Raw genomic sequence first — 24,715 nt, forward strand, 5'->3', positions numbered from 1 at the left:
GTCATCCAAGCAGTGCTGTGCAACTGATTTGCTTGAAGGTGATCCTGGTGAGGAGGTAAGAGATGCTTAATGTTGAGTTGTTGAAATGCTTAATGTTGAGCCTAGCCACCTCCCGTGGTTGTGCATGTGTGTACTGCTATGTATTCTTGTATTCATGAGCAAGTAAATCCATGCCAGACCCTATGCTGGAGAAGGAACAAGTTCCTTACTTGTAACTGTTATTCTCCAGCATGGGTCAGGCTTGGATTCACATGCAAACCCTCCCGCCAACCCCTCTGCGGCTCTTCTGTTGGTCCTATTGCCACTTTACACGCTACCAAATCTGAAGATGGCTGCCGGAGGAGGGGCTTATGTAGAGGGCAGTCATTGGCTGGGGGCAGTATGACCCAGAGACCAGTGATTGGTTATTAGTAGAAAGACAGTTCAGAAACGAAACTAAAACTGATTTTTTCTTTTACTGAGGATTCCCAACCTTGACGACGGGGAATGTTCATGAGCATGTGAATCCATGCCAGACCCATGATGAACAACAGTTACAGGTAAGTAACTTGTTCCTTCTGAGCCATTGCAAGCATAGCAGTCCTCATGGGACGTGGTTCTTCTGAGCCATTACAAGTATAGCAGCCCAAATGAGATGTCTGTTCTGAGCCATTACAAGTATAGTGGTCCTCATGGGATGTGCGCATGTTCTACTTCTGAGCCATCACAGGTATAGCAGCCCCGATGAGGTGTGTGTTCTGGGCCATTAAAAGTATAGCAGCTTGAAGAGTTGTGTTCTGAGCAATCGCAGTTATAGCAGCCCTGATAAGTTGTATGTTCTGAGCCATTACAAGTAGAGCATCCTGGATGAAATGTGTGTTTTCTGAATCACTGAACGTTTAGTAGTCCTTTTGATAAATCGAAGGTTAAGTCAACTCTTACTTTTGAATGTTGCCTGCGATATCCAGTGATTCCATCGAATACAAAGCAAAGAAAGCAAAAGCTTTGAATGCAAAAGCATCAAAAAAATGCATTTTTTAAAGGTAAAGTTTTATTTTTATTATAATGGGTTTTAAGGAGTTAAAAAAACAGGGGTTGGGGGAGCCCCCCATTAAAAAAAAAGAAATAAAATGCATTTTTTTGATGCATTTTTTCAATGCTTTTGCATTCTATGTTTTTGCATTCGATGTAATCACTAGGAACCGTTACCTGCATTTTAAATGCATTTCTCTGATGCAGACTCATTAACTCACCTATCAACAGGGTTTAAAGTAACAGGTTACACAATAATCTCTGCAGCAGGTTTATTGATCCACTGAGCTGGCTTTCCCAACAGGCTGTTGACATTGAAATGCACATAGGGTTAGGGCACTGGCAGTTCCATGTGAGGCCTGCCTGGCATAAATGGCTTATCAAAAGCTCTAAACCTGTTTGGACTATCCTATATTAGTCAGAAGATACATAATGAATCAGACATGGGAGAAGCAGACGTTTTGAAAAGCGCAGGACAGAGTAGAAGGGATTGAAGTATATGACGGCAATGCCATCTTCTCACACTGTTGGAGGTTGGTGGGAAGAGCTCAGACACTGTTCTTGCTCAGTACTTTAGCTTGCTGCAGAAAATGCCAACACATGTTGGCGCATTCTTAGCACCAGCTCTGTCAAGAAATGCAGGTACTGCCCCAAAACATAGCAGTCCTGCTAAGAAATGTGGGCATGTTGTAATCAGCCCTACTGTGAATATTTGGCATTGTGCCATGACACTGCGTATAGCATCTATGTTGATAAATTAGGCTACCTTGCCTGAATATATAGCAGTCCTATTGAGAGGTACCGGTCCGATCTGTGCCACTGAAAATATATACAGCACTGCTTCTACCTGTATCCATTATACCTGCTTGCGGTGGGTGGTCAGAAAGGGAGTTAAAAGTTCAGACCACATGCCTAGCTATTTGTTGATCTCTAAGAAAACAAACTATCTATAGTACCCTTTCCTGCACACAAACACATGCAATCTTAAGACTAAAAATAAACACATCTTCATATAGAAGGCCAAAATATCTTGTCCTTCTCACAAAAGCCAAACAACTGCTTGCTGCGAGGCTCTCCTAAAAACTTGAAGAGATCAAGAACCCCAAGCCGTTGAATGCAATTGTTGTGCTTCTGTGATAAACAGAAAACAAAGTATGAAATGCCCATGCTTCTACACATGCACTGCCTCTTTTAAAGCAGATTAAGACCAAGGAAAATGAAGCAGAAATGCAGCCGTTGTTTAAGACCATTTTCATATTAAACAATACCACCTGTGTCCTAAAGTAAAGTGAAAAGCATGTTCATGATGTAAGATGCTTTAACACTGTAACCTACAAATTGTAGGCAGTGGAACAAAGTGAACCACAAATTCCCTTTTACATTACTCAGAGTATTATCTTGATAGAATCATTAACAGAGGAAAGTGTTAACAAAATAAACAGACCAAGACTCCTCCCAGTTGCTTCTTTCAAGGGACTGTGGATTGCTAAAGTAAAGATTGGATTTGCAAGCTGCTGCTAGCCAGGCTGCCACCAGTGAGCTCCATGATTTATGGGGGTGCTGCCATAAATAGCCTGTGTAAGTAGTACGCAAGGAAGAATGAAAAGGGCCTTATTGACAAGATTGCTGTACAAAAAAAGGCCTTATGCGCACCTTGGCTGGATGGCTGCGTGGGGGGGTATCGGCACTCGTCAAGATGGTCATCACTTCCCACATCTGCTGAATTTCAAAGGTTTTGCTATTTAACAGGAACATTGTACAGAATCTCACAAGATATTATAAGTTACTTACCGTAGTGACTAACGTACTCTTAGTCCATAGTCCCCTTTCCTCCATACTGCATGGGTGTCCCTTCCAAGGGACAGGAGACTGAACCTTTTTCACCAGTAAAAATCTTATTCCCCTTTAAATTTAGAGGTGCGCGGGGGTGCGGCCCATGGAGCATGCGCTGCCCTGACTCTGCCCTCCGGCGCCACACCTCAATCCCCAGTGACACGTCGACAATAGATTTAGCATTGCCTAATGACACCAGTATTATTATGGGAGAGGTTGGTGGGGCGTATGGAGGAAAGGGGATTATGAACTAAGAGTAAGTTAGTCACTACGGTGAGTCACTCATAATTACTCTTGCATCCCGTCCCCTTTCCTCCATACTGCATGGGCGATTACTACTGAATGTAGCCCCAGGGTGGAGAGGAGACCCTCCTTAAGCAAATAGTTTCCTGAGAACCGCTTGTCCGAAAGCCGGCATCCAAACAGTAATGCTTGCAGAAAGCCGAGGGAGTGGCCCAAGTGGCCGCCCTGCTTATGACTTGCCAAGGGACATGGCGCCGGAATGTGATGGCCGTTGCCTTGGCCCTGACCGCGTGGGCATGCATGTTGGCTGTACGCTTCTTTGATGGCCAAGACCATCCAGCGAGATATGGAGGCCTTGGAGGCCTGATAGCCTGGTCTTGAGCCTCCAAAGGTGACGAACAGGGCGTCCGATTTGCGGAAGCCCTTGGTCCTGTCCAAGTAGAATTTCAGGGCACGCCTGACATCCAGGCAGTGCAGCAGTCTCTGTGCTTCGTCCTTGGGATTGGCAAAGAACATAGGAAGGACTATTTCCTCGTTCAAGTGGAAAGCAGACGGCACCTTGGGCAGAAATGCTGGGTGTGTCCGCAGGACTACTTTGTCCCTGTGAAAGGTAGTATATGTCTCAGAGGCGACAAGCACCTGGATTTCGCTGACTCTACGAGACGAGCCGAGGTGAGGCCGACTAGCAAGGCAGTCTTGATGGTGACCAGCCTGATGTCCGCAGACGTCTTTGGCTCAAATGGTTTGTGTGCCAGGGCACTCAAGACTATGTTGAGGTCCCACATGGGGTGCACCCTCTTGACGGGCGGGCAGAGCCTTGCAAACCCCGTCAAATGTTTCTTGACAATACTAAGGAGAATATCCCCTCCTCTGAGTTCCTGTAAGCCACGATGGCTGCGAGGTAGGTACGGCAGGTATCCACCTGCACACCAGAGTGGGCGAGGTGCGCCGAGAAGGAGAGCACGTTGTCCAACGTACATGCCATGTGGTCGATTTCCTTGGAGTCTGCCCTGTGGCAGAATCTGGTCCATTTACTTTTATACTGGGCCCTGGTAGCCTTGCTCGTTGCGCCCTGAATGATTTCCAGATTAGCCTGAGAAAGGCTGAGGTGCCGCAGCGTTACCTGCTCAGTTACCACGCTGTGAGGGCTAGTTTCTGTGGGGCAGGGTGGATGACCCTGCCCGCCTGCTGGGCAAGAAGATGTGCTGGGCCCGTCGGGAGGTGAATCGGAGGCATCTCCGAGAGGCTGAGCAGCTCCAAAAACCATGACCTGGCTGGCCACCATGGAGCTATTGGAATGATGTTGAGTTGGCGAGACTCCTTGATCTTGCAAATTACTCCATGAATCAGCGGAGTGGGTGGGAAGGCATAAGCCTTCATGCCGTTTCACTGAAGCCAAAATGCGTCGCCCATGGAGCCGGGGCCCTGTCCCTGCCAGGAGTCAAACTGAGGGTACTTCTTGTTGTGCCAGGTGGCAAAGAGATCCACTTGGGGATGATCCCACCTGTTGAAGATCTCCTGAAGAACGAGGTTGTTTAGCTGCCACTTGCAATTGTCTGCTCCCAACCTGCTGAGCCTGTCCTCCTCCAGGTTGGATTCCCCCAGGAGGTGGACTGCCGTGAGGTAGGTGTCGTTTTCCAGGGCCCACTCCCGCATTCTGATTGCCAGTCTGCACAGAGGAGGGGATCTGGTGCCTCCCTGCTTGTTGATGTTGTACATGCTGGTCGAGTTGTCCGTCTTCTCAACCTTGCCCCTGAGAAGTGGTAGGAATGCTCTGAGCGCTAGCCAGATGGCGTTCAGCTCGAACCAATTGATGTGGTATTCCTGCTCCTGTCGAGTCCAGAGGCCGCGGACCGAGAGATCGTCCAGGGTGGCTCCCCAGCCATCGAGCGAGGTGTCCGTGGTGATGGTGGCCTGCGGGGTGGGTGGCCGAAAGGGCTTGCCCCTCCGCAGGTTGCAGTCCCTGGACCACCATGTTGGGTCTGGTGGAGAGATGGAGGAACGTTGACCATCTCGGATTGGGAGCCCCGCTCCTGGTTCCATGAGGCCATGAAGTGCAGCTGGTTCCTCCTCATCCTCAATCATGTGTGTGGAATGGCTAATAGGACCGCCGCCAAGAGACCCAGGAGATGCTGGTACCACCATGCCAAGGTCACTTCTCTGCAGAAGAAGTGGGTGGTGGCCCTCTTGATGGCCGAGATCTTGTCCTGCGACGGAAATACCTTCTCGGAGCATGTGTCCCAGATGAGGCCCAAAAATGTCAGTCTGCGTGGGGAGCAGCTGCGACTTCTTGAGATTGAGCGAGAAACCCAGATCGTGCAGTGTGTTCATAAGGGCATGGCTATAGTGGTGAACTGCTTCCGGAGATGTAGCCCTGACAAGCCAATCGTCGAGGTATGGGTAGATGTGGAGGCCCTGCGCTCTGTGGAGGGCAGCCACCATATTCAACAGCCTTGTAAAGACCATGGGGCCGAGTTGAGGCCAAAAGGAAGGACCTTGTATTGCAAATGGTAGCCCATGATCCTGAACCGTAGGAAGGAACGATGGTGCTGCCAAATGGGGACATGTAGCTGCACGTCCTTCAGATCCAGGGAGCACATCCAGTCTCCCTTGCACAATGTCTCCTCTATAAAAGGTGGCGTAACCATCTTGAATTTTTGTAGGTCTAAGGAGAGGTTGAGGGTGGAAAGGTCCAGCACAACTTTCAGGCCCATCTGGCTCTTCTTCTTCTGAATGGCGAAAATCCTGGAGTAAAAGCCCAAGCCTCACTGGGAGGCTGGGACTTCCTCCACTGCCTGGCTCTCTTCGAGCGACCGGATCTCTGCCAGAAGAGTTGCTGTCCCAACTTGAGGGAGTGGATGTGATGAGGGAGGAGAGGCTGGGATGGGTAGGCGGTATCCAGTGTATACTACGGAGAGGATCCAGGGGTCCGTGAAATTCTGGCACCAGAAATGTGCATGGAGAGCAAGCCTGCCCCCTACTGGAGACACGTGGACCTGAAGGGCTGTGTTATGCCTTCTTTCCCTCGGAGGTTATCGCGGAGGAGGGGGGCTGGAAAAAGCCCTTACTCCACCCCACCCACTTTTTGTTGCTTGCGCCGGTTCTGAGACAGCAAGCGGTCCGGCTGCCTGGATCTCCGTTCTTGGAAGCCGTGGAACCCTCCATACGTGCGCCCCCTATTGGAGCGCTGCTGTTACTGGGTGTACGATTTGGGAGTGGTCTTTGTCAGGATTTTTCTTTGTCACCTGGCTAGTGTGTTCTGCAGCGCTTTCGAGGACAGCGAGCCACACGCTGTTGAAGCTTGTCAACCATGGTCTGGGCCAAGGCAACGTAGGCGGAGGGCGTGGGGGTCTTACGTTGGGAAGAGCCAGTTGCAGGATGGACACCTGCTGAACCCTGTGGAAGTCGACATGCACCGGGGAGGAGCGTGACGCCTGAGGACCGAGTACCTCGATGATAAAAAGAAAAAGAGAAGTAGTATCCGCGCATGGAATTAGATGGCCGAAGCCAAACCCAGGAGTGCTGGTGAATTCGGCCCATTCCTGTCCACGCGGAAAAGGCGACTGAGGTGTGCCACCGGTGGGCTTAGTCATGGCAGCGCATGCAACCTGGGCCACACCCCTCTTAATTTAAAGGGAAAGAAGATTTTTTTCTGGTGAAAAGGGTTCCGTCCCTTGGAAGGGACGCCCGTGCAGTATGGAGGAAAAGGGACGGGACGTAAGAGTAGTACAGCTGTGTATAAAACATCACTGTGTAATTTGTTGCCATCCACACGTTTCCTTCCCTTTTTGACATTCACTTAATTTTCTCAGGATGCCTTTTTCTGCTTTTAACCCTTTTAACAATTTGATACACTGTAAGTCTGTGTATTGCTGCTAATTTCTTTTTTTTTTTTTTGTGGCACTGTTGAACCCTTTCAACATCCACTCAGCAATCGATGCTGCCAAAGACAATAATAAAGTAACTGTAATTCTATCCAATTCTGAGAGTGGAGGTCTGTCTGGCTGCATTCACAATCTTTGCTCACTCATGTTAACTCACTTTTCTATGCTGTTTCCCCATCTTTTACCTTCACTCTATTTGCTACTCTCTGCAGCACCTTGCACAAAGTTTTCATGTAATGTTAGCTATCAAATGGTGAATGCTCAGCAAATGCCTATTGGTTTTGCCAATGCCTGTTTTTTCTTTCTCCCGACACCCCCTCTAACGTCTGGTTCATGATGTCATCCCATTGTTCTTGCATTATTCTTTTAGTTTATTGTTTTTATTAAGTGCTCAACACTCAGGGTCTTCATGGCACTAATAACAAAGTCAGACCATCTACCCTGGCAGAGCTTCCAGTCATGCCATACCGTTATCTATTGTTTATTCTTGTGCGTCACATTATTTTGCTTTCTTGCTGGATTACCATCTGACCTCTTTTAATGACTTTAATATCTTTTGTGGCATGCAGTGTCTTTCCTCGAGAGCTGAAGGAGGTGTTTGCATCCTGGAAGCAGCAGTGTCTGTGCCGGGGGAAGCATGATATCAGTGAGCGGTTGATCAGTGCCTCTCTCTTCCTGCGATTTCTTTGCCCATCGATTATGTCGCCCAGCCTATTCAGCCTCATGCAGGAGTATCCTGATGATCGGACGTCTCGAACCCTTACACTTATTGCTAAAGTCATCCAGAACCTTGCCAACTTTGCCAAGTAGGTGGTATAAGGAGGAGCCTAACAGCTACACACCTTTATATGCTAATAAGCTTTTATAACCATACAGCGTTATCAATACTAGAACACCTTGTACTTAGTTTGGAATCTCAAAATACCAGTAATACCATGCCTTTGTAGCCAAACGCAGGACAGGGATTGTGATTGTGTAGAGGAACATAATTATATTAGCACTACTCTAAAAAGTACCTGACACATTATGAAACGTTGCCTTTCTGTTGACCAACCAGGACCCTGATTCATTAACAACACTTCTCTGGTACATTTTTTCACAACATATCACTGCTCTAGAGACCCTTACAAAGAAAGCACTGGTCCAGAAAACACTGCTTTTAGTACAGTCATCATTTCAAAGCATTGTTGTTGAGTCTGTTTCATGACAAAGTATTGCCAAAGTTGTTCTTATTCCCATGTAGGACTTTGTTAGAATGTGGGATATATGATTGCAAAATGTAGTGACCTAACTAAAGAAAGGGGTTTTGCGGTATGGTGTTACCAGTTTAAAGCCCTTGGCAATACTTGGGCAACTGCTGAGCTTGAGCCTCTTGACCACTCTCTAAAGATACCTAGTTCCTGGGTGGCCATCATAATTTACCAGTGCTTGAAGGGATGAAGCATAGAAACAATGGACAGTCACAGGTCAGTTTCCACAGAATGACCATGTGCCAGTACAACATTATGTTGTTTGCCTTTTATTTTATTTGGGATTGCTGTGGTTAATGTTATTTTGTACTTGTTATTTTGGTGTTAAATGTAATGTACTTTTACTTAATATGTTGTGCTAAGGTGCACAGTTGGTCCTGTTTGCATCTGATAAAATGTAAAAATAAAATGAAATAACCGGTAACATTTACATCAATTTGACAATGTTGGTTAGAGAGGTTCTTAGGCAGCCAAGTTACAATCTATTCCATCCACTATAATCTATGGTTAAATGCACAGCAAGCAATAACCTGAAAGCACTTATTGAGAAGTTTAAATGTTAACTCCAGAGTCAGTCAGAATGTGCAGCTAACTTTAAAGCCTTTGAGATTTCAGTATTTTCTTTAAAATGGATGATTTCCATGTACCCATTTGGTCATCAAGTGCATATATATTACCTTGTGGCAATAGATACAACACTAGGGCGTATTAATTTAAAATATCTGTTTTCAAGTGAGTACGCTTTTTTTTATCAAACACGTTTTTATTGTTATTGGTCCACATAAAGAAAAGTGAACGGTAACTCTTAAATCCAGCTGCCAAAAGAAACTCCCAGTATGAACATGTTAACCATCCCTTTAACGCTCCCTAGTCTATAGTATGTACACGTAAATGACATGTACATAGTCTTTTGGTGGTGTGAGACATGCACGGTATCACGAGAGACAGATTCAAAAGGGTTTGTTTGAAAACCTTTATTTACTAAGGTTCCTAGGTTGGTGTAATGCCTGACTGGCCCGAACTCTAAAGGGGTAATTCCCTTAACTGATGTTTCCAATGGCGGTCATTGTCTAATAGTCCAAAATAAGTCTGTCTGTGCCTAAACCTATACTTCGCTCACTCTGTACACAAATGTGATAGGAAGTCTTTTCAAATAAGAAAAATAATGGTTCAACAAAAAGTGGGAAACCAAAGTTGGTTTCGCATGGTTTTCTCACCCGGTGCTGTTTGGTCAATGTGACACAAATGAGTTTAATCAACAGGGCTGTTCGTAAGACCTTCACCACAGGGCCCTTATAGTTATTTCAACTACCTTCAGTGCCTTTGATTTCCTTGGGGTTCCCTTCCCCAAGCTTCAGCTTATTCAAGTTTCAAAAACACCATGGAAAGATTGTAAATAGTTCCTTTTGTAAGCTTCTCTGGGTTCCCTTCCCCACGCTTCAATCCTCTCAACAGTACAACAAAAACAAATATATCTCCAACTTGGTTGGGGCCTCTTAAAGCTCCCTTCCCCCGACTCTGGCCCCTTTCAACCTTTTAAACACAGTTACTGTTATCAGGATGCTTTCTTTGATAGGCCTCTCGGGGTTCCTTTCCCCAAGCTTTAGGCCTCTTCCAACTTTCAAACACAAAACATAAAACGTCACAGTTCTCTCTTGTATCACGGGGTGCCCTTCCCCAGGTTTAGGTCCCTTTAATTCAAAACACAAATACCATTGGATAGGCTGTACCTTTTCCTTATTAACAACCTTTTCCATGTACCATTCTTTCATGGGGTAGAATCGGAGGCTTTCGCAAATGCCAGATCTTTGCATTTCCTATGCGTAATCATTCTGACCCTTTTGCCGCCTCTTGGTTTTCCTGCTCTTACTTTACTTTTCTTGATACCTTGTTTTGAGGTGCAGGAAGCATCTGAAGAAGAAATTCTTCCAATGCTTCCTGCACCTCTTTACTTCTTCTGTCCTTTCCGTGCAGGTTTGCACTCTTTTCTCTTGCTTTCCTTATCGTGGCCCTGGCAACTGTCCTTTATTCTTTCCTTGCTACCTTGCACCTTCTTTACTGTTTTCCTCTTTATTGTGCCCCTGACACCTTTCCTTGCTTCTTCCCATGCCTCTCTCTCTTTCGTTACGGGCCACTCGCACCATTGTGCTTCTTTTCATTTTCTCTCGCTTTCCGCTCCAATCTGCTTTTCTTACTTTCTGTTTTACTTTTGCCTGCAGCTGTGCATTTATCCTTTACACTTTCTGCTTTGATATTGCTCTTAGCTGTGCTTTCAGCCTTTACGCTTTTTGCTTCGATCTTGCTTTCAGCTTTTACACTTTCCTTTCTTTGCAATTCCGTGCCACTTTTACTGTCCGTGCCTTTCTGCCGCTATGCTCTCATCCAAACGCACGCTCCTGTGTTTCTCTTGCATCTTCCATGAAACTCAACGCGCAGCATCGCGTTGAGAGGCGGTTCCTCCTGGAAATGCAGGGTTGAGCTCAGGGTCTCACACCTTGCTCCTCAGGTACACTTGGGGTCAGCACTGGCCGCAAGGGAACATGCACTCTTGTGGACCTGGCTAGCAGAATGCAGGCTGTGCTTCTCCGGCTCCCTCGCCACGCTGCAGCCCTTAACCCACACCGGGACAGCATCTCCACACACCGTCCTCCTGCAGCTCCTGCTTCTCTCTGCTCCTGGCCCCCAACAGTCTGGACTGCGTCCCCAGCTCGCTCATTTCTGTGTGCACGACCACACGTTTCATAGTGAACAAACCCGTCAAGTGGTGTCGGTGTGAGTAGTTACAATTTAATGCCTGACCCTGCCTGACTCTATTAGTGGGACAACCCGAGTTCTTTGTAGGATAGGTTTCCCTTACATTCCCCATGTTATTCATGTGGGTAATCTTTACTTATCTTAGTTGTCTTTTAGTTGTCTCTTCTTAGTATTTGGTGGAAATTGGGAGGGGTAGATGAGGTGAGATTGTAAACGCCCACAAAAGCTGAGGGAGAGTATGTTAGGGTGTTTTCAGGACTGGAGAAATACCATGTCTCGCCCTCGGTTATCCTCCTCCCAATCCCCCGCGACCCTCTACTCATGTGATATTTCCCCGCTTGTCCACCCCCAGGGTCGGAATCCAAAAGTGATGGCCCTTCCCTGGCCACCTGAATGGAAGATCCCGGAGGAGGGAGTGGATGGGAGAATAGTGCTAGGCTTCTCACAGTGAACAAAGCAACAGTAGCATGTAGTTTAAATAGTTAGTGTTTACTAACAACAACATCTACCCCCACATAGTTTACCTCCGAGGATGCTTGTAGAATCAGAGAGAGGTTTTTATGCACAAGACAATATTGTTCAGCTTTGCGAAGATGGGTCTATTGTATTAAAACAGTCTCACTCTCGCTTTGTCAATAAAATTAAACATTCTAGCCCTTTTGTTAGGCAGGTTTAGCCCCCATACGTTAAGTGTCATGAATGTAACCATTTGGATTAATTTGGAATAAAAAAAAAAAGTTATTCATAATCTACCATTCGCACATTTGACATGTTTTCCTCTAAAACTCTCCCCAGACCTAGTGCCATCGGTCCATCCTCAGCCCTTTCCTCGCCTCTCCCCTTTCTAGTGTGTATCACTGTACCACTTCCTGTCCCTCTAACTCTGGCCCAGACAGAAAAACCAACACACACGGCCAGTTGTGCATCTTTTACCCCTTATCTTCCACCTGTTTTCCCGCCAGTGCCAAGGCCTTTTTTGGTGATTTTTGTATGTCGCCATTCAATCCCTTTAACTTTTTTGTTACATGGGATATCTCGGCCAAATGTGGCCCCTTTTTTTCCGCACGTGTAGGTGGTTGTAACGTCACCAAGGAATCCTAGTTTGCTGGTGGGGGGTAAGAGAAAATAACCAAAAAGGGAGAACATGTGGTGTTTTTTCAGAAAATGCCCATAAAACGATGTACAAAGAAGCCTGCAGTTTTTTCCTTGTAAGTGCTAGGAACAACTAGTTTACTGTGCTGAATTCCCCATTTTCCGGGCTTTCAAGAACAGGTTGAGTGGAAACCAAAAAAACATATTTTGATATGGTTACCAGCCATTTTGTGAGAGGTAGGCAATTTTGGCCTTTTTTTACCAATAGGACATGCGTTGACGGAATGGGAAGACAGAAAGTCATACATTTCAGAAAAGTAGACAAAATTCCAAGTTTAGGAAGGGGTGATTTGTGCAAGTCAGGCAACAAATAACAGAAAAAAGTTATGTGGTGGACATGGTTGGCCCGATAAGGCAATGGCTTCTGTCAATTTTGAGAAAAACAATGCTCTGCTACATTCCCCCGACTCTTCCACTTAGGAAATCACATTTTTTTTGTAATGTTTCACGAAACAAGCAATACCATAAGCCAAAAACGGAGCCATGTTACACAGGATTGTTATGCTTGCCGCCCAAACAGACGTACTTAGCATGTGTAAATAAGGAAAACAAATGTGGTGAGGAAGGGCAAGCATACATTATTTGAAAGAGCACAGACAGACCTTTTGAAGGGTAGGTGACTTGTGCAGGTTATAAAAGTGTGTAGTGCCTAAAGCAGCGACTAAATGTAGGTCACATTTGGGAAATGAAAGGGTTGTGTGACAAAGTGCAGCAGCAAATGTGTCAATGTTATGAAAACGATGCAAACACACAAATGCCGTACCTTCCCACAGGTGTCCTGATGAAAACGGTACCTCACGTGTGGGTGCACCTACCTGGGCGCAAAGAGAAAAGGCTAAACCACTGGTAACCTCTTTCGGCAGAGCAGATTTTCAGGAATTTTGCTCATGTGGACAACCTACAGATTTGGGCCTAGTGTGTCAAAGCCATCAAGGAAAACCGAGAAGCCATGCATTTCTGAAAAGAGGATACCAGTGGGAATCCACAGAGGTGTGACTTGCCCGAACCCCCCCAGAATATATTATCCCCATCCCCCGGCAAAGTCCGATATAAAATTTTCAGACATTTCACTCTGCCCACCCACCGAAACACGCCTCCAACACCACATGTCCTACCTTCCCGACGTAAACGGTACCTTACATGTGTGGGTGCACCTACCTGGGCGCAAAGAGAAAAGGCTAACACCAAGCCTTTCGGCAGAGCAGATTTTGCTCATCTGGACAACCTACAATTTGGGCCTAGGGTGTCGAAGCCATCAAGGAAAACAGGGAACCCCATGCACTTCCGAAAAGCAGCCCCCCCCCCTGGCTACCCCATTTTCCACTAAAAACATCCATGGTGGTTTAGTGGCCTCGCCACACCCACCCAAAACAAGGGGCAGATGGGCACATGAGTGTGCCCATCTGCCCCAAGGGTGGGCAAAACGTACTGCCCCATGCATTGGGGGGCCATTCCAATGGTTTCTGCTGGCCCTCCCCCGTCCCCCAAATGAATGGGTGGGTCATCTCATGTACTCCTTCCTAGGGGCTGATTGCACTAGCAATCTGCCCCCAGGAAGGGCTACATAAGATGCCCCCGTCTATTTGGGGTGGGGGGACAGGGCCACCCCCCCTTTCCACTAAACATCCATGGCGCTTTAGTGGCCCCCCCGCACACCCACCCAAAACAAGTTATAATTTTTTTTCCCCTTTCCTAGTGGCAGATGGGCACATTAGTGTGCCCATTTGCCCCCATTAGTATGCCCATTTGTCCCCAGGGTGGGGAAAACATACTGCCTTGGGCTTTGGAGGGCCGGGGGGGGGGGCGTGTGGCAAGATTTCTGATGGCCCTCTCCTCCCACCCCAAATGGATGGGGAGGGCATCTCATGAAGCCCCCCCTGGGGGCAGATAGGGGCAGAAATCTGCCCCCAGGGAGGGCTACATGCGGTGCCCCCCATCCACTTAGGGTCAGGGGGGAGGGCCACCCCCTTTAATAATAAAAAAGCCTGGTGGTCTAGTAGCAGCCCTGTTTTTGTTGTTGTTTTGTTTGGAACCGTCTGCCCCCAGGGGCGACCAAACCTGCAGCCCCATGCTTGGGGGGAGGGGAGTCGTGGGGGGCTGCACCATCATTTCTGGTGGCCCTCTTCCACCCCACCCCACCCCAAATGGATGGGGAAGCATCAAATGCCCCTTCCTAGGGGCAGAAATCTTCCCCCAAAGAGGGCTACTTGATTTGTCCTCCCATCAACTTGGGGTGGGTGGGCCCCCCTCCAACCCCCCTCCAACCCCCTTTCATCACAAAACAATCCTGGTGGTCTAGTGGCTCCCCAGCCCCCCAAAACGAAACTTTTTTTTATTTTTGTTTGGGCCCCTTCCCTAGGGGCCGATGGGCATCCATCTGCCCACAGGGGGCCCAAACCTGCAGCGCCATGCTTGGGGGGGGGGCATGCACCAACATTTCTGGTGGCCCTCTCCCCCCAACCCAAATGGATGAGGGGGCATCTCATGTAACCCTCCCTGGGGGCAGATAGGGACAGAAATCTGCCCCAGCCAGAGCTACAGGAGGTGCCCCCATCCACTTAGGCAGGGGGGGGGGGAAAGGGCCACCCCCTTTCATTTAGCAAAAAATTCCTGGTGGCTAGTGGCCCCCACCCCCGCCTAACAGCTAGTTCAAGCCCTGCATTGGAGGGAACTGATTGGTTGGCTTTTCCGCCCTGGTCCTAATCAATGTTTCAAGCAAGGTCTAGTAGTGAGTTGTACGTGTTTCCTTGTGCAATTCTTGCTGGGCTAATATCAGTCTGAGAGTATTTGAATAATTGTAATTTCCTACTGGTGCCCTTATGCTGTTCACTGGTAGACTATTGTCCATTTAAGTAGCTTTCTTGCAGCGATGGATATGTTCCCAATCTGGAAGCAGATTTCCTCTCCTCAGGAGGATAAAAAGGCAGCGTTGCCTGACAGATCTGAGTTAGTCACTGTATTATGTTCTGAATAACTTCATACTGCTAAAAATAAGCCTTACAATACTGTTGGTGTTTACATTTAAAATGTCCTTGCTATGAAAGCTCAAATCCTTTATGAAGTACAGGCCACATTTATGCATGTTTCCCAAGGGCATCAAAAACATTAGACTTCAGACAGTGGACCCATTCATTGTACTCAACTTTCGTATTCAGATTGCCAGTAGAACAACCTTTGGAATGTTGTGTGTCAATGCTTTATGCAAAAAAAGGAAAATGCCAAAATGTGTTTTTAGAAAATGGGATCAAGCTTGAATTTAATTAAACGTCTGCATCGAGAAGATAAGTGAAGTTGTGGTTTAAAAAAGAAATATGGCGAACTATATTAAAAAGGTTAGTGCTTTGGACTAACTGAATGGGAAATATTATTATACCTTAAAATGTAACAATATGTGAGAATATTCATGACTACATTGTAAGTAGGCCACAGGAAATAGATAACTATTCACGTGTGTACTATTGAAGAAACTGTAATCATGATAGCTACCAAGTGGCAGGGCTTAGTTTATTTTTTGTGCATTTGTTAGGCGCTTGTACAACAAGCAAATTGTGTTACAAAACGCTCACATTGCCACAGGGAGGTCGCATGGGATAGAAAAACAACCAATACACTGAAGGATAAATACAAACCTACTAGGCCTTGTGAGCATTCAGAGCATGCAAGTGCAGAGAGAGGGGAAGAGGGGTTAAGTGCTGGAGTGCCTGTGCTCGTGAGAGAGCAGCAGTTGTAAGTGCCCAGTGTAGGAAGTGCTAGGGAACTTACATCTGTTAAACAATAGATGGGTAAGTGCAGGCCTACAGTGGCAAAGGCCAGTAAGTGCCAGGTAAGTGCTGTGTTGTTGGCAGAAGCTGAGGGGAGTGGGTTTGGGAGGCCAAGGCACCGAAAGTCACATAAGGCCCCTGGTTACCAATCAAAGCGACTGTGAGATTAGCAGAGGGGGGGGGAAGGAGTGGATGAGGCGATGAAAACTAGTCCTGAGGAGCTTCTGGAATTTGAGGATATACAGCTCAAGACGAAGAGGAAGGGGGAGGCTGTTCGATGAAGGCTGTAGAAAGAGACCAGCCTCCGGCCCGCTGTTAAGCAAAACGCTTGACACACATAGAATTGGTACCAGAGGAATGTAGAGGTCTAGATGGGGGGTATTTAGAAAGAGCAAGTTGCAGAAAGCGTGACCCACTGCCCCAGACAGCCTTGTGGATGATGCAGAGGAATTTGAACTTGATCCTTGCAGCAACCAGGAGCCAGTGAAGGGTTTTTAGGGCAGGAGAGATGCGGTCCCTGGGCTTGAGGCCAAGGATAAGTCTTGCTGCCCTATTCTGGATTAGCTGGAGGGGTCGTAGAGCGGAAGAAGGTAGATTCAAGAGAAGGCTATTGCAGTAGACTAGCCTCGAGAGAACCAGAGCTCTGGTAACATTGAACTTCTGGGAGAAAAGGAAGCATTCCTTTGAGAAGGAAGAGTTGAACATTGGACCTCTTGGCAATGTCCTGAATGTGAGAGGAAGGAAAGAGATGAGTCAAAGATGACTCAGAGGTTTCTGGCTTCAGACGAAGGAGAAGGGGAGAGCCCAAAGAGAGAAGGCCAGAGTGAGGGGAAGGATCTGTCTTGCTGACATTGAGGCAGAGGTTGGAAGTGTACCAAGACTGGATGGCAGATAGGCAGTCCGGGATGATGGAGGATGGAAGGAGGTCAGCAGGAAGTTTGAAAAAGACTTGTGTGTCATCTGCGTAACACTGGAAGTTGGGGGAGAAGGAGGAAATGTGGAGTTCCAGCTGAGCAAGGTAAGTGTTAAAGAGCCAGGGGGAGAGGTTGGAGCCCTGGGGGACACCACAGGTGGAGAAAGAGGTAGGTGAAGAGAAGGTACCCAGAACAACCTGTGATGAACGGTCTGTTAGGAAGGAGGTCAGCTAGTCCAGTGCCTGCTCCGATATACCCAAGGTATCATGGAGCCGTTTTATGAGGATAGAGTGATTGACCATGTCAAAGGGAGAGGAGAGATGGAGCATAATGGGGACAGCTGGAAAGGTAGAGTCCAGATCAGTGTGTACGGTGAGTTGGGGGAAGGGCAACATCCCCAGGAGTTTCCCAAGGAAGTTGGTAATAGACATAGGACGGTAGTTGGCTGGGCATGTAGGGTCTGCTGATGTTTTTTTAGGACGGGCGCAGAAGGGAGTGCTTAAGGGAGGAGAGGAAAGAACCAGTAGCAAAAGAGTGGTTGCAGAAAACAGCGAGTACAGGGGCAAGAGAGCCAATGTTGTTGATGGTTCTAGAGGAGCAAGGGGAGACCTGTTTGGATAAGACCTTCATTGAGCAGACAACTCTGGTGACCACATCAGGAAGGATGAGACAGAGGAAGAAGCGGGTGTGGGAGGCCATGGAAGGCAAGGGTGTATGGGAGGGGTTGGAGGAGAGGGTAGCAAGGGGGCTCAGGATGTCCAAAGTTTTAGTGGTGAAGTGTGTGGCTAGTGTGTAGCAGAGGGCCTGGGACGGGAGGGGAGGAGGAAACTGTGGAAGGGTTGGCTAGTTCCCTGCATATTTTAAAGAGTTCAGCCAAATTGTTGGTTGCATCAGATACACGTCCCTGGATGTGTGCCCTTTGGAGAGTGTATAGCCTTTGGAGCAGGCGGCAGGCCAGTTTGTCAGAGGGTGAGGCTGAGGTTTGCCACTTCCGTTCTGCAGCTCTGCACTTGCATTTCAGGGCTGCAAGTTCAGAGTCGTACCAGGTATTACGCTTGGAGGCAGGTTTCAGGCGGATCCTCGTGACTGGGTCAAGAATGTCCAGTGTGTTAGTAATAACCAGATGGAGGTTGCTGAGAGCAGAGTCGGAGGTACTCTGTGGGAAGAGGTGGGGTGAAGGTGGATGTCAAGGCAGCAGCCAACACTCGTTTCATCGGACGGAGGGGCTGGAGGAGGTGCAGTCGGAGGGTTGAGGGGACACAGGTAATAGGAGAGAGTGGTCTGACCAGGAGAGAGACTTGATGTTGTCAAAGAGCTCAAACTCAGCAGTTAACACCCAGCAGCAAATCTCATAATTATAAAAGGAGAAAGTGTTTATTGATGCTCACTCCCCAGTTATTCAAGAGTGCATATACATGTACTGAATACATAGCAGATCAGTTGTAACCAATGACTAAGCTTTTTATTTTGTATACAAAAACACTACACCCCAGCAGGAAGTCTTGCAATGAAGCAAGATCTGCAGTGCAAAACTAATTTAATTTTTATTTCTGCCTTCTACCCCTTCATTATGTACCTTTCTTTATTTTTCTGTTATCATTGCATCCTCTTTTGAACCTTCTTTTTCTTCCCTGCTATTCTGTACGCTTCTGTCTTTTATCTCTCGCGGATCTGCCCTGTTTCCCCCATCTCACTGTCTCCCCATATCTTCCTGCTTCACTCCTCACTGTTCATCCCCATCTCCTCCTTTTTTCCTGTGCCTCCTCATCTTCTTTACTGCTCCTTTTTTATTCTCACATTCAATATCCCTCTTTACGCCTCTGTTTTTTCTCTTCCTCGTTTTCCTTCTTTCCCTGCTTCTTTTCCACCCTCTTACTCCTCCCCCTTACTTGGATATCCCTCTTCTTCCCATTTGCTCATCTTCTCATCGCACTCATTGTGATATTCTTTCCCTTCATCTTCACTTTCCCAATATTCACTTTTGTATGCACTCTTTATTCCTTGTCCCAATGCTTTTCTGCATTTCCCTTCTCCATCTCTTCTGCATTCCTCTGCTTTTTCCTCATCTGTCCTATATTTACCAATGTCTTTTCTGCTTTCGCAACCTTCCTCTTTTCCCCCCCCCCTCCTTTTCCTTCATCCATTATTTGTTATCCTATTCTCCTGCTCCCACTTCCCCCCCTTCTCTTCACTGGTTTGCAGGTTTGGTAACAAAGAGGAGTATATGGCCTTCATGAATGACTTCCTGGAGCATGAGTGGGGAGGAATGAAGCGTTTCCTACAGGAGATCTCCAACCCGGACACCATATCCAACACCCCAGGTTTTGAAGGCTATATTGACCTGGGCCGGGAGCTCTCCATCCTGCATTGCCTTCTGTGGGAAGTGGTATCGCAGCTGGATAAGGTAACTGGCCGTAAGAGCTGGGAAGGAGATGGTATTGACAATCCCACTGAGTGCTATGGGAGGTATACACCAAATTGTTTGTTTACAATTGTTCGAATGAACAATTGACTATATATATATATATATTTCTGATGTTTGTTAATCTGCTTAGAATCACATGCTGTGCATAGGTCCGACATCCAGTGGTCACTGCGGAGTATTGCATTTTGTTTTTCGTAGTCGAAAAGGGGACGTCGACAAGGTGTGTCTGTTACACTATCCCTATAGTGACGTGCGTTGTACCCACAATCCCTCATGCGTCGAGGTCCCTCAGATTGTTTTTTTCCGCCCAGCTTCTGGTCGCCTTACGCGGAGCTCCTAGAGAGACATTGCAAAATACTTACTACGGACCTCGGTCCTTAATTATACTTATTATATTGTTAAAGATCCCTCCACTCGACGTTAGCTGTGAAGCTGTTTCTCCGCTGAGCAAGTTTTCGACGGAGGGGAAGAGACGGAGGAGATCCTTCAGCGCTGCCGAACACGTGGCCTGGCCTCGCCGGCCAACATACAGTAGGGAGAGTGGGGGTTCGAACTTTTATCTTCTCTTTGAGAATGTCTTTCTTTCTCCCCTATCTTTCCCTTGGGGTTGTTATCACCAGTTATTATTGCCTCAGCTATGGAGAGGACACCTTTTAAGTTTTGCCCACGCTGTAGGGGCAAATACACTTGGAAGGATAAACACAAGCTCTGTAATCGTTGCTTGCCCCTCGATCATAAGGAGGACAGCTGCGCGGCCTGTAAGCTCTTGAAACCAAGAACTCTTAAAGAACGAAAAGTTAAGAGGTGGGCGGACTAGCTATGTCGAAGTCAGTTTCCTCACCCGCCGCCGCTGTTACAGAAAGTGACGAGGAGGGTGATAACTCGACGTCCGTTACGGAAGTCATTAACCCCCAGAAGGAGCGCTCGCGCTCCTCGATGTCCGTCCCCGACGGGCTCGGCTCACGCCCTGCTTATGGGGATGAACACCCCGGCGACAAGGACGCACATAGACCCCATAGGCCTAAGCACACAACCCACGGCTCTTCTTCGTCGAAGACGAAGGATCCATCAGCACCGAAGGGGACGCAGGGCACTCCGGCGTCTACCTCAGACCGTAAGGGTCTCAAGCCCCACCCGCAAACGCAGCCGCGACCAGCGATTGGGCTTTCATCAAACACGGGCGCTACCTCAAAATCATCCGACGTAACGCTCCATAGAGCGGCCGTCAAGGAACAACGCGTAACGCAGGCAACGTCGACACCAGAGCCCTCTACTGACGAACTCGTTGTCGAGAGCCTGGCGAGATTTGTTTCCAAAGACAAACGTAAGCGGACGACGAAACAGAAGTCGAATACTGCACAAAAAGCTATAGAAACGCCGAAAAAGCACAAGAGTAGCCAGGAACTGCCCCCTTCATCTAAGGGCACTTCTGAACTACCGGAGGGCTTTTCTGAGGGCGACGGAAAACTTTCTTCGACGTTGTGGGAGCGTTCTAAGCGTTTTGAAGGTGAAAACACTGATTTCCCCCTCTAGACTATTCAGGGGTCCCCCATGAGACCCTTGAAAGACTCCATTCTTGTATGGAGAAAATGGAAAGGTTTTTGGGAAGCCAAAACCCACCCACACACAAAAGACCAAGAGAATGGCCCCAGGATGACCCTAGGGTCAAGATCCCTAGGCTGTTCCCTCTTCTACAGACGTATATGACCTCACTGAAGAGGAGCAATACCTCCAGGAAGATGAGGAGTGTTTGGGTGGAGAAGAACAACATGAGGAAGAGGGGTTTGAAGAAGATCCTTACACTAGTGCAGGGGTTTTTGAAGAAGATTCAGCTACCTCGCAGCCCTGGCAATCCCCATCAGTGCAGCCTTGGCAATCCCCATCAGTGCACTCAGACCCTGATGCCTTTCACCCTTCTCCTCCCAAGGATTCACTTATTGGAAACACCTCTCCCATAGATGACCAACCTTCACTTAATGCACTATTGCGCAAGGCAGCAGCGCATTTTGAAATAGACACAGGGGAAACTCTTCCTGACATAGACTTTGTAGAGAAAGTTATTAAAGAAAAAGCCCCTGTTAGTCAGTCTATTCCGCTCCTGGCTTCTATAAAGAGAAGAATAACTCCTTCCCTTTCCAATCCTGCCTTAGTCAGAGGGGTCAACCCTCGGATAGAAAAGCTCTTCAGCCCTTCGTCCTCTGACCCTTTGTACATCAGAGGACATTCAATTCCGGACTCCCTCGTAGTTACTAATACAAGAAAAAGAGCGGGGGTACCACTATCCACTAGTGAGGCACCACCTGACAAAGAGGGCAAGAAGCTCTATGCACTTGGAAAGAGAATCACGACCTCCGCCGCCTTCTCAACTAGGATTGCAAATAACAATTCCCTACTAGCTAGCTACGCAGATGCACAGTGGAGCAAGCTGCGCAGCGAAGCAGAGGACGCACCAGAACCCCTGCGTTCACGCCTGTTAGCTATAATCTCAGAGGGAACTCTTGTAAACCAGGGCATCGTAAAGAACTCCTTAGATGCCGCAGAGACGGCTGGCCGTTCCCTGGTTCAGGGAATACTTCTCAAACGCCATGTCTGGCTGCGCAATTCGGGATTTAAGCCGGAAACCCAGGCTTCCCTGATAAATAAGCCCATAGAACAAACACATCTGTTTGGGAAAGCAGTTGATGAGGCCCTAGAACATGCGAAGAAAGAGTTTGATACCATCAAGACTCTTGACCAAATTTCTAGGCCCCCTAACAGACGCGGCTATGGCAATAGACGCTCCTTTCATGGCCAACGCCAGCAGCAAAACCAACAGCAATTTTACCCTGCTACCAACTGGCCCTCTAACCAGGGTAACAACACCCAGTTCAGTCAAAGAGGCCAACGCCGTGGCAAAGGAAGAGGTCGCGGCTCCAGCCCCAAAGGTTCCACGCCCAATACCAACAAATGACCCGAAGATTCGGGTCCCCTCCCATGCATCACCGGTCGGGGGCCAGCTAACATCGTTCCTATCAGCATGGGAGGGAATATCGTCAGACCGCTGGGTTTTATCCACCATAGCCCACGGATACTGCATCGAATTCAACGGTTCCCCGAAGTACAGACCCCCACGGAACCGACGCATGACACCGGAACACCTCACCATCATTCTTCAAGAAGTAGAAGTGCTACTGAAAAAAGAAGCTATACAGGCTGTCCCCCTATCTCAGGTAACAGAAGGTATTTATTCAGTGTACTTCCTTGTACCCAAAAAGGACTTAACCATGCGCCCTGTATTAGATCTGCACCCAGCGAACAAGTTTGTCAAACCCCAAAAGTTTCGTATGGTGACCTTGCAGGAAGTAATCCCACTGTTATCACAAGGGAATTACATGACAACACTAGACATGAAAGATGCATACTTTCATATTTTAATGTTGACATCGCACAGAAAATACCTCAGGTTCAAGATAGAGGACAAACACTACCAGTTCAGAGTACTACCCTTCGGGATAGCATCTGCACCAAGGGTATTCACGAAAGTACTGGCAGTGGCAGCGGCCCACCTGCGCAGGTTATCCATCCCGGTATACCCTTACCTCGACGACTGGCTCATAACAGGGGATTCTTACGAAACATGCTTCTCCAATACCCAAAAGACCGCAGACCTTTTGTCCCAACTGGGCTTCTCCATCAACGAAAAGAAGTCCAGCTTAGACCCCAGCCAAATCAAACAATTCCTAGGGGCTCTAATTCGAACAAAGGACGGCCTCGTCTTCCCCTCCCAACGAGAGGGTCCAAAACATGCTGTTTCAGATCCCCCATTATGTGGCAGGCCGAGAGGTGACAGTACGCAAAGCAATGCGCTTGCTAGGGATGATGGCGTCATGTATTTATTTGGTACCTCACGCGCGCCTGCGCATGCACCCAATGCAAGAGTGGCTCTACAGCCAGTGGTGTCAGGCCAGCGGACAATGGGACGATCTAGTGGTGGTCTCGCAGGCCTTGGTTCTCTCGCTACGGTGGTGGACAAAAGAAAACCTGTTATTAGGGAAAACTTTTGCCACACCCGCAGTGGAAGCCACTCTAACCACAGACGCATCCCTCACAGGATGGGGGGCTGACCTATCCCATCAGACTGCTCACAGAGCGTGGACTCCGAGCTTAGCATCCAAGCATATAAACCTGCTGGAACTACTAGCAGTGTTCAAAGCACTGAAGGCCTTTCAGGAACACCTACAAGGAAAGACAGTGATGGTCCTCACAGACAGCACCACAGCCATGTACTACCTCAACAAGCAAGGGGGCACTCACTCTCCAGGACTGTCCAAGCTGTCCCAGAATATATGGAAGTGGGCTCTCAAACACATGTTCCTACTATCACAACATGTACCAGGGGAACTCAATCTGCTAGCAGACAAACTCAGCAGAGACTTCCCCCTGCCCGAAGAGTACGAATGGCAATTGCACGAAGACATCGTCTTAGACGTCTTCACGCAATGGGGATTCCCGGAAATAGACCTGTTCGCAACTATGGAGAACTCACAATGCCAAAGTTACGCCTCCAGGTACCCCCAGAACCAGTCCAAGGGGAACGGTCTGTCGATTCAATGGTCAGGGAAATTTGTTTACGCCTTTCCCCCGACTCCCCTTCTCAACAAAGTGGTGCACAAGATGCACCAGGAGCAGGTTACCATGATACTAGTGGCCCCAATGTGGGCCCGGCAGCCATGGTTCGCTCACTTGATGGAGATGTTCCTATCTCCCCCTGTGAAACTTCCCTGCCCGTACAACATGCTGTCACAGGACAAGGGCAGGACACTGCATCCATGCCCTCAGACCATGAACTTAGCAGCCTGGCTCCTGAGATCATAGAATTTGGACATTTACAACTCCCGCAGAGATGTATGGACATCCTCAGGGAAGCCAGTAAACCTAATACTCGCCACTGCTATTCTAGCAAGTGGAAAAGATTTGTCATCTGGTGTAAAGGTAAGAGCATCAACCCGGTTGACTGCTCTCCCACTAACATTGTTCTGTACTTGACCCATTTACTGGATTCAGGTCTAGTGTTCAATTCCATTAAAGTCCACCTAGCGGCACTTTCTGCATACACCACTTCCCAACTTAAAGTGTTGTGGTGGAAGATACCAGGTATCAAGGCCTTCATGGAGGGGGTAAAGAGAATACACCCTCCGATAGCTAACCCAGCTCCCGGATGGGACTTAAATGTGGTACTTTCTAGACTCATGGGCCCTCCTTTCAAACCCATGCACAAGGCAACTCTTAAAGACCTCACTCTTAAGACTGCTTTCCTAATAGCTATCACCTCCATTAGGAGAGTAAGTGAACTACAGGCTCTTTCTGTACTAGACCCCTTCGTAACAGTTCACAAGGATAAGGTGGTTCTACGCACACACCCAAGGTTTGCACCAAAATTCATCTCGAAATTTCATGTAAACCAGTCAATAGAACTACCAACGTTCTTTCAAAACCCTTCCAGCTTGGG

At 47.8% G+C, this 24,715-nt stretch overlaps 1 protein-coding gene across 8 annotated transcripts in view; it reads left to right on the forward strand.

The window, feature by feature from the left end:
• RASAL2 (RAS protein activator like 2) overlaps positions 1-24,715 on the forward strand; it is a 1,332,618-nt gene that overhangs the window by 1,125,394 nt on the left and 182,509 nt on the right. For all 8 annotated transcript variants that reach the window (XM_069641161.1, XM_069641162.1, XM_069641160.1 and 5 more), the window contains 2 exons: positions 7,541-7,777; positions 19,005-19,206. In XM_069641161.1, the coding sequence (XP_069497262.1) occupies positions 7,541-7,777; positions 19,005-19,206 (439 nt within the window). The remainder of the gene's footprint in view (positions 1-7,540; positions 7,778-19,004; positions 19,207-24,715) is intronic.

Source organism: Ambystoma mexicanum, chromosome 1q (assembly GCF_040938575.1).
Source record: "Ambystoma mexicanum isolate Mex_15411 chromosome 1q, UKY_AmexF1_1, whole genome shotgun sequence".
NCBI lineage: Eukaryota > Metazoa > Chordata > Amphibia > Caudata > Ambystomatidae > Ambystoma > Ambystoma mexicanum.